Source organism: Poecilia mexicana, unplaced genomic scaffold, assembly GCF_051168715.1.
Source record: "Poecilia mexicana isolate PSO_F unplaced genomic scaffold, ASM5116871v1 scaffold_23, whole genome shotgun sequence".
NCBI classification, from domain to species: Eukaryota; Metazoa; Chordata; class Actinopteri; order Cyprinodontiformes; family Poeciliidae; genus Poecilia; species Poecilia mexicana.
Window position 1 is genome coordinate 1,615,285 of NW_028263392.1, and position 10,771 is coordinate 1,626,055.

At 40.2% G+C, this 10,771-nt stretch overlaps 1 protein-coding gene across 3 annotated transcripts in view; it reads right to left on the minus strand.

The window, feature by feature from the left end:
- etv6 (ETS variant transcription factor 6) overlaps positions 1–7,831 on the minus strand; it is a 34,037-nt gene extending 26,206 nt beyond the window's left edge. Inside the window, exons 1-2 of one of the 3 annotated variants that reach the window (XM_014995373.2) lie at positions 7,352–7,831; positions 2,908–3,034 (exon numbers count right to left, since the gene is read on the minus strand). In XM_014995373.2, the coding sequence (XP_014850859.2) occupies positions 2,908–3,034; positions 7,352–7,387 (163 nt within the window). In that variant the 5' untranslated portion in view covers positions 7,388–7,831. Of the gene's footprint in view, positions 1–2,907; positions 3,038–7,065; positions 7,294–7,351 lie in introns of those variants that run through there. The other 2 variants (XM_014995372.2, XM_014995375.2) reach the window with 2 other exon arrangements.
- Between the last annotated feature and the right edge of the window lie 2,940 nt (positions 7,832–10,771).

Sequence of the window (10,771 nt, forward strand, 5' to 3'; positions counted from 1 at the left end):
GAACTGACCCGACGGTTCACGCAGCAGGAAGCCCAACGCGGACCTGTGCAGCGTTCTTCCTTTTTCTGCAACAATGCAAAAGAGGAAGTGCGCTGAGGGAGTTTCCTGTTCATCTTATCCAGCTACAGCCAGTCTAACGCCCAGCAGAAAGCCCTGAACTTCACACTTGTGAGAAAAAAATAAATAAACACACAGGTTAAACATTGACAGGTGCACGGATCCGGCGGGTCTGGGTTACTCTTTGAACGGTTGGATTATCTGCTGGCTCCGCTCCAGCCTCGCCTCCCATTTGATTGGGTGAGAGACGATGAATGACCATAGGGCAGCCAAAACCGACTGCAAAATAAACATTGTGCCATTGCAAAGTTCAATGCAACCAATTAAGGAACATTTAAAAGCTGCAGTTGGTATTTATTGGTTCTGGCAGAGGAGTAAGCGGTCACTCCCTTCTAGGTGTTCACAGGAACCAATAGAAACAAAGTTCCTCTCAGCAGTTCACACCAATTTAGGCTCCCAGTAAAATGTCAAACAATGGATGATCCGAAAATCAAAGGAGCTGTCTTGTAAACTAACAAACTGACAGTCTGTGCCACATCAAAACAGATGTTTTCCCAAAGCTTTCTTATGTTTATCGTTTCCAGAAAAAAAAGTCCCTGGTATACACAGCGCCGCTTTGAGAAATGCCTTCATCCCCACAAGAAGGACAAAACCCTTCAATAACAATGCATGGCCTCATTATGACATAACATTATGACAGAAACACACCAAACTCTGGCGTATAGGTGCTAAATCGTGCTAAATTTTATTCTATACTCAATATGACAGCAGAAATCTCAAATCACTCAATTACTTTCTCTGGCATCTCATTAAACTGTAGGAATGGTCTTTTTATCGTGGATTTGAAACTTCAACCATTCGCCCACTTTTTCACAAGGACCTACGTAGCTTAATTTGACTTGTTTTCTAGGGCTTTCCATTAAGTACTTGTACTTGGTACCAGCTACCCATTTAATATCCATCCAGTTGGGTTTCCAAGTGAGTACAGTTGACATGAAAATTATGCAAATTATGCAAATTGTAATTCTGAAAAATAACGGAAGTGTGCCAATTTAAAAAAAAACGTAGGTCTTTTGATAAGAAGTTTTTTTTAGGTGGTCTCTCTTTGTGTATTTCGGCAAAACTGCAATGGAATCACCTTTTTCCGCATCAAATGAGTTGCATGATCAACAGCCGGATGTTACCACTGGCCGAACAAAACAGAAGACGGCAGGAAGTGCTAGGAGGTTGATGACACATCATATTTTTTATGACTTTTCATATGAACAAACTTGTTCACATGAGATTTTAATCGCGTTTTAATTGTGTTTGTTCGACTTTAGTGGAATACCAACAATGATTTGAGCACATTTGTTTATGTGAAATATTTTAACGTTTGTAAAGTGTAAAATGCTGACTCCAGTGGTTTTTCTGGTCTCCCTAACAAAACAATGTTAGAATATTACGTATTTGTGCTTAAGCAATGCTTTGTTGTCTGGAGTTTTGCGTCTGTAACTGGAAGTTGACTTCAAATTAGTTTCAAAAAAGCTTACAAGAAGGATTTTTTGGGGACAAATTATGTTCTACTTTTCCAAGCTTCTATATTGAAGGGCTTCAAGCAGCTCTGCTGATCTTCAAAGAGGAAAATTCAACTGATCTATTTAGAAACAATGGAAAAATGTGAGACTGATCCAACTTCATTCTATTCCACAGCAATGCCTCTCGAATTTCCACTTGCACCAGTCATTGTTACTGCAGCTTATCAAACAGATGGAGTCATTTTGTCGGTACATACCACACCAATCAAGGAAATCTCTAATTCGAGACTTAGAAGAAGGGGGAAATAAAGATTTTTTGTAATGAATGGGCTGAGCTAAAACATAAAACAAAGATTAATGTGAGTACCACACGTTTTTCCGCCTCCACAAGCTGTCAGCCGCCGCGGCCCTCCTACTCCCCTCCTCCAGCAGTGTCTTCCCTCTCTACGCCTAAATTCTATGTTCTTTCTGAGCCCCGTTTCCCTCAGTTCTATATTATCTGAATGGATGCATTTCCATTTCAAGTGTCGGTAAAACTTTGTTGATATTCCGCTAATGTAGGAAAAACACAATTTCACAATTGTGTTGGTTCTATTAAATAAGAAACATGATTAAAATCACACGTTCATGTGAATCATTAAAAAAAACGATGCTGCACCATCATCCTTCCATCACTTCCTGTCGTCTTCTTCATCTTTTCCACTAGCTGTAACCAGTTGTTCATCATTTGACTTGTGTGATGTGAAAAAAGTGTTTCCATTGCTTTTTTGCGAAATACACTAATTACGGTATGGCCAAAAAGCTAACACAGCACTAAAGCTTTATATCAAAAGAGGTGATTTTTTTTTTTCAAAGTTGGGATGTTTCCATTGAGCAAATTTATTTTTGTAATTAAAATTTGCGAAATGTTGCGGTCAATGGAAACGCAGGTACAGTTGCTCGTTCCGGTGCAGTGGGTCCATCAGTTCAGGTTCAGAAGTTTGACCTCAGCTGTGATAATGGACTGACTGGAAATGATGGGTTATATTCTGTAATATTTTAAATTAATAGCGTTTTTTTTGCTTCTGTGACGTTGCAATCTCCAGAAGCTCAAACTGTGTCAACAGGAGAATCCCTCCCACACATATCAACTGATTCTTGTGTCTGAAAAAGAAAATAAACCGATTTAAAGGATCACAACATAGGCCAAGTGATGAAAAGCCGAAAGGGGAGGGGGGGTTGAATCTGCCCATCTGTCCTGTTCAGATGACCGAGCGATCGATACGTGTGTGGGAGAGTCACCGGTCATCTGTGTGTTTTGCGAGTGTGTGTGTGTTTTTTTTTTATGACTCACGCAGGTGCGCAGGCAGCCTGGCAGGCTCGTCCTCCATTCGGCTGGCTGGCCTCGCGGCGGGAGCATGGACGGGGGAGGAAGTGGAGTTTGGCAGCAGGTTCGCGGAAGGACTGAAAGAGCTCCTCTCCTGCTATGAATAGACACAGAGACACAAAGCATGGCTCACAAAGCTCCGAGAGATGCACCGGCCCTGAACCCAAACAGCCGCCCCGCCAAGCCGCCAGCCCCCCTCGGCTCACCTCGCCTCGCCGTGCTCCCACAGCAACCGCTGCAGCCAGAGGAAAATGCAGCGCTAATAAACCGCCACACTGCCCTGTTGAGTCATGAACTGGCTTTCAGGACACAGAATGCCACACATGTTTCAGCACATGTGTTGCTATGCAGGACACCGAGGTTCTGCACCGTCGGGCAAGATTGAACTTTAGACTCTTAGGAACAAACACAATAAACTTTGATTTAACTTCAGGTTAAACGCTTCCAAAAAAAAAAAAAAAACATCTGGTAAAGGCTTTGACATTTCCAGAAAATATCTGTTGAAATTGTCACAAGAAATGGCAAAAATGTTGACATTTCAGTAGTTTAAGGGTAACTTATTGCCAAGCAGCTCTTACATTGTTTGAACAAGTTAAATATTGTGTGAAAAAGCCAAGCTTCAGTGTCCAATGAGGTGCGCTGACAGCTTCCAAGAGCTTCTCCAGGAAGCCAAAGAAAACAGAGCAAAGTTCATCTTGATTTCATATCAACTAGCAAATTAATCTCGCAATTTTGCTAACATACACTCAACTTTTATTCAATTTTTCAAAGCATAATCATTTAACAAGGCAGTGAGACTGAAGATGCACAGGTCAAACTTTTATCAACCAATAAAAAACATTTTTTTTAACATCCAATGAGCTGATTCAAATTTAACAGATGCAAACTCGTTTTGTAAGCTTTGTTTTACTTTGCGTATGCCATTTGTTGAGGCGTTTACATTAGGAATGAGTAGATTAGCCAATTTGTAGGGATTGACAGACAAGGGTATTGATATTTTACATGTGACTCCAAATTATTCACAAAAAGGTTGCCTGTCCACTGTTATTTTCTTTCGTAGTGCATGTCCAAAAAATTCTAAATAAAATATATCTTATAAAGCTGGAATAACTGCAAAAATGCTGTTTGATTCACTGTTGGTTACCATTTACAAAGCAGCCAATCCATAAGGTGCATTCACTTTCCTTAGTGATGATTGGCTGTTCCCCCAAGAACGTAAAAAAGGAAGACTCTAGATATGATATGAAGATGGTTTCCACTGTGCGTATTAATGCATATTAAGGCATTTTTAGTGTGTGAAATATCAAAATAGACCATTATGAGCAAAGCGCAGTTTTAAAGGATTCAGGTTTAGTATTCATATTGATATTCTGCCAATATTGTGGGGTTATTTCAGTCCCTGTTATTAAAATGTCACCACTGATCAGCTATTCTACTGTCATGGTGGTTGCTACTTTAACAAGACCAGAGTTAGCATCCTGACTGTCACTAAGTTAAGTTTAACATTTATGAGCAAGTAGAAAGCTAATAACCTCTTGAGAGGTTAAAGACAGATAAAGGTCTCTATTGCACAGCAGATTCTCCAAAAACCACCAAGGCAATTACAGCACTAACTCTTTTAGTAAAAGATTTGGTGCATGAATGGGGATCGTTTTGTAATCTCATGTCTTACCTGCATACAAAAACCTGCAGAAGATGTTTACTGTGTTATAGCCAGAAAAAAACGGTGTAAACTAAAATTGAAATTCGAATGTCAGACCTAGAGGAAAACTGGAGATCAGTATTTTAATTCATTCGTTCGTTCATTCACTCACTGTGTCGCATTCAATCAAAAGAAGATACTGATCAGGAATGAACTGTGGTGAAAATTAATCACTGTCTATGTATCTTTAATGTACTCAGTCTGTGGCAGCTGATAGAGTTCGGTTCAGACTTTAAACGTTTTCAGCTGTGATGCATTTACTGAATAGGGTGGGAAAAAAGTTCAGTCTGAGCTACCAATTATCGGTCAGAGCCAGTCAAGAGAAAACTGTCTGATTTTAATAACCGGCTGTTTAATTGGTGAATCCGTCTTGTACGTTTTAGGTGTTGCTAGATAAATTATTGCAGGTTTTTGAAAAGTAATTTTCTTAGATTTTTTTCTCGTAAAATCTTAGTTTATCACAATCTGTCTGACAAACAATTTCTGTCACCTATTTATTATTGTCTCCCCCCGGGGCTTTTGTTGCCATTAAGTCCTGATTAAGAAAGAAGCCCATATCATTCATTAGCTTCCCTTCCTTTGACTAAAAATGTATTCCAGACATATTTGAAGCTTTGCCTTTGGGTTCCAGCCTCCTGTCACTACCCAGCCGTTGACAGGCCTTACATACCAACAGCATGTACCAGGAATTTCCTGTGGAAGCCAAGCAATAATCTCTCATTCCCCTATTTCCTCCTGCTGGAAAGGAAAGGCCCATCTTGCCGCTTGTCTAAAAATTCACTTCCCCGAGTCTTCGTGCGGCTAGGACTGGGTCAGTTAAGGCTGGGGCGTGTGATAAAGTCAAAGGGAAGGTGACCTGTGATGGAGCAGAGCCGTAGTGAGAAGGTGAACAGTGGGGGAGGGGAGGGAAGCTGGACAGCCGTCTTCTCTCCAGCTGCCGGAGGTGGAACTTCTCGGGGACGGTCAAACGCTTATCAGACTCAGTAATGAGCATCCCACATAAACATGGCAACATCGCTCGATGTCGGTCACAGAGACATTTTACACTGATGACTCCTTGGTATTTCTAGCTCTACATCTCCCACTTAGGACTGTTTTCTGGATTTCTATAAGACCTAAATAATGAACTTCAAATGTGCTGCCTGACCAGACACTTCACACAAAATGGTGTTCGGCTGATGGTGAACAGAGAGTATTAAAAGTCACAATTGATTATAAAAAAGTCACCAATATCAGGCCGCATTTCTCATTCTTGTTTTCTTCAGGCTTTTACAGATGGGGAAGCTGATACAGATAGAGCCACTTTGTAGTTAAACTGGATCTACTCAAAAATGAGCATCAAAGTTTATGCTTTTCGCCGATGGATTTATAGACTGACAAGAGAGGGAGTTCTCAGTTTTGATATGTTCAATGCATAAAGAAAACAATTTTCTTTTGGTTTTGTTTTTAGTATTCAACCTGCCGATGACTGATCAGAGGACATCAAAGGAATTCGAGTCAATCTGTTCTGCTTTCTGGTGATTCTTTTAGCACAAATGATTATCATTATGCTTTATAAATAAATTGTTCTGGCTCATTCGAAAACCAAATAAACATTTTACTGGGGATTAGTTGTTTCATATCCCTGCTGTGTGTCACTTATGTAGCTATTTATTTCTAGTAGGTACTTTATGCAGCTGCCTCAATTCGCTTGATTAGTAATTATGCTCCTGGCCATGTCATCCCCTCAAAATCAGTATTTTACTTACTGTATTGAAATGTTCAAGAAAATTGCATGATACATTAAATCAAATACACCCAGAATATCATTTGATGATTTTTTAAAATTACATTATGATAGTATAAAGTCTAGAGATGAGCAGGAATTGGAATAAATTATGACCTACAAAGCAGAAATATGTTGATTTGGTGCCTGATTAGTCACAGCTCCATCAGAAATTGTTCAAAATGTGTAAATTATGTCAGGGTTTTGGCTGTCTTCAAGGCAGATTATTTTCTGTAGTCGTTAGTAGTGGTGAAAGCACCATGTTTCACAAAAACAAACATGACTTTTTCCTGTGAATAAAGGGGCTATTACAGGTCAATAAACTGGCATTTATTCTAACTAGTAAAAAGGAGATCAGACAGTTTCAGGGCAATAGGTGGAAAAATGTGTAATTTTGAGTTGCGTGTTTCAACATGTTTCAAAATAAAGTCTTGGTTTAACAAATGACCTCTGTACGCGAGCTTTTAAAACACTGTAACAAACAGTTTCGATCTTAAACCCAAATTAAATTTTTGCAGCCGTTTTAATGCTATTTCAGATTAAGCTGTTGTTTTCGACATGTATTTTAAATGTAAAATCGACACTTCTATGCAGGCTACAGTCGCATTAGTTCAGGTTTTACAGCAGTGTTAGTAAAGTGAGTTCAGTCGGCTCTTACTCTGATAAGCTCTGTTTGTATGTTCATGTTCTCACGCGGTCCTTTCGCCCCCTTGTTTTAAATGAAACAGTTCCCGACAGTCACGACCTCTTCCCATCAATACCACCATCATCATGAGCGCGAGCTGAGCTGAGCTGAGCTGAGCGGAGCGCGTGGAGCGAGCCGCGAGCAACAGATGAGCAACAAAACAGACGCGTGCGTCCGCAGCGCGAGCTTCTTTCTCTTGTTTGCGGAAAGTGTTCCTGCTGGAGGAGAGGAGCTCGGTTAGCCTGGCGGACGGTGTTACCTTGTTCGCAGCAGCAGAGGAGGAGGATTCAGACATTATCTTCCCGACAACTTCTCTCCCTCTCCTTCCACTTTTCCGTCGTGCTTCCTCTCCCTCTCTCTCTTTCTCTCTCTCTTCTTCTCTCTCTCTCTCTCTGCGTGTGTCGGTCACTTTCCTTCACAGAAGCCCGAACAGCTGCAGCGGCAGGAGTGGCACACCGAGCGCTCGTCTCGTCACTATGGAAGAAGTTGTTTTTCTCCCGTAGCCCCGCTTCTTCTGCTTGTATTTTTCCCCTGTCTTCTTTATCTGCTGGCCCGGTCCATGGCGCGGCTGTTGTCGGTGTGAAAACTTCTTTTGTCTTTCGTGTGTTTTCTTTCACATGTCGGCAGCGCGCTGGTTAATAATCCCTTCCTGGAAGAGAGAGAAACACCCCCCCTCCTCCTCTCTCTCTCTCTTTCTCTCTGTGTCTCTCTCTCATTGATCTGGATGTGTGTAAAACGGCGAAATGACGTGAATTCCCAGCAATGAGCCTTGCCCCCTTTTAAAGGGAAACCCGAAGTAGGAAATCGCGGCAGATCTCTTTGCACACACACACACACACACACACACACACACACATACTCAGCGACAGGCCGAGACAGAAACACTGACACAGACTGGTTTTCTATTTACTCCTTAAATCAAAGCTTAAAGCAAATGCGGTTACTCAATAGGCTTAACCTCTATACTTTAATTAGACCCTGCTGAGCGAAATGAAACAGCAAAAGTATAAACAATATGACTGGACCTAGAGCGCATTGCAAAAGTATTAATACCTGAACTTCTCATGTTGAAATGTAACAAATTTTAAAGCGGCAGTATTATGTTAAATTAACTTTTTTGAGCTTTACATTATGTTATAATGTTATTCCCTCATCAAAGACATACCTGGAGTGTTGCCTTGATTCGTTCATGCATGTTTGAGAAATCCTTAAATCTCCATGGCAGCCATTTAGCTGTGTAAAACGCCTGGGTGGACCTAGCTCCGCCTTCGAGGTGGAACTCCTCCTCTGAGCTGCAGTTTGCAAACCTCCACCTCACAGGGCACAACTCCCTCACTCAGCTCCTTCAGACTATCCAGAAGCAATTAGCGAACACCTGGTGGAACAGTGCATCTGTTGAGCTCATTAAATAAGCTACTTCTCAGTGAAAAACTGGTAAGAACGTTTAAAGGCTAATACAGATGCCTAATTTCAAGGTTTTAAATTACAAAGTCAAATTTCTTTTAGGTCATATTTGATATAAATAGAATGTTTGTAACAACTGACGGCAACAATTACTTCATTATGCTGTAAACTGGCACTCTTTGCCTGGAAAATGCACAATAGTGCCCCTTTAGTGTATTCCTTTGTGATTTTATGTGACAAAAAAAACACAAATTTACAAAATAGCTGATGTAACATTTGTCCTGCCAATGGATTTGACCAGTTTCCTTGTCCCTACTGAAGAAAAGCACTCCCACAGCATAATGCTACCACCACCATTTTTCTTTGGGGCTATGAGTTTTGCATGAAAGGCGAGCTTTTGTCTCATCTGACTGGAAGTCTTCCTTCCACATGCATGCCATGTCTCTGAAATGGCTTGTGGCAAACTGCTAATTCTTTCTTGTAATGCAGGTTTTCTGCTAGTCATTCTGTCATAAAGGTCAGATTAGTGGAGTCCAGTGGTGGTTTTTGCATGTGTAACACCCCTGTTTCTGAAATCCCACACACAAGGACATGCCACAAAACATCAAGAACTTGAAATATTTATTAAACATTAATTGATGATGTACAGATAGTTTTTAGCATTATAGTAGACCCACAGTACTCACAGGCCGTGACAAACAGCTAAATACTACGAATACTTGAGATCCTCCTCTAAAAGCACTTACATGTAGCTAACTTTGATATGCTATAATGTTATTCCCTCATCAAAGACATACCTGGAGTGTTGCCTTGATTCTTTCATGCATGTTTGAGAAATCCTTAAATCTCCATGGCAGCCATTTAGCTGTGCAAAACGCCTGGGTGGACCTAGCTCCGCACAGTGGAAACCATCTTTACTCTACCTCAGAAGGGGACACTGTCTTATGTTTGATCCTGAAGATACCGAAATAAAAGCTGCTCCTGGATCGATTGCTCTGCAAACACCAACCAATAGTGTGTTAAGTAGGGTTACGACTTGGCACTTTCCCAAGTTGCAATTTATTTTGAATATTTGATGTAATCTCTATGAAAAAATTCCACAAATTTGCAGGTTTTCACTAATAACCTTTTGAACTTGTGTGCCACTGAAAAATGTGCAAAAACTTTTTTTTTCTCTGGCTGGTCAGTTTCACACCTAACAAGCAATGTAAAGGGAAGAAAACTTCATTGATGTAACTTGCTGCCCCTCTGACAGTATGGAGGAACAACTTCAAATCAGAAACACACATTATATTTGGTGAATGGACTGAACTTTCAAAAATCTTTTCCAATCATTTTGACCACTCAAAGCACTTTACAGAGTCACGTTCATCCATTCGCACACACTGATATTCATATCGGTAGATTTTGGGGTTAAGTGCCTGAAATGTGGCAGGAGGAAGCTGGAATCAAACCTACAACCTTCCCATCACAAGATGACTACTCTACCCACAGAGCCACTGTCACCATAAAAGTGAAGAATTTTATGATGTTGTTGTCATACATGATTGATATTAAAAAGGGGTGAGATGAAGGATGAACATATAAATAAACGAATGGACTCCTGTACCCCATCATCTCCATTGGGTGTCGCCACTGTGAATTTTGTTTTACACAATACATCAGGGCAGGTATTTGTATTGAATTTAACCTGTCCACTTTTAATTTTTTAAAATTTGTATTTTAAATGCAATATATGTTCTTTATGGTGATAACAGCATGATGCAGTCCAGCAGTTCAAAGAGCAACAACCACACGAAAATATTCATAAATATTTTTTCAAACGTCACTTACACTATGTTGGAGAAACCTAACACATCAAACAGGTTGTACGAGGTACGACACTTTTGACAAATTATTTACAAAAGTCCAAAAGGAGAACCAGTAAACAACGTTTACTCACTACTTGGCTTGTGCTGCATCATTAAATGGCAGACTACTAACCATTCCAAGGTCTGCATATTTCTGTTTGTTCTACAGTGGTTTTAACAAGATATGAAAATATGCTTCTGTGACAGAAAATGACTTCTTAAGGCTGAAAAAACTTTCCTCTGACTCTCCATCCCACTCAAAACAACATCCCACAGTGTTTCCATTTTACTGTTAAGACGTTTCTCACATGTTTTGGTTTAATCAGACAAAATTTTTTTTTAAAACAACATTTCTTGTTAGTATGTGTTTTATATCTCGTCTGAATTAGAAGGTTTCTTGTTTAAAGATACCATTCCTGTTTTTA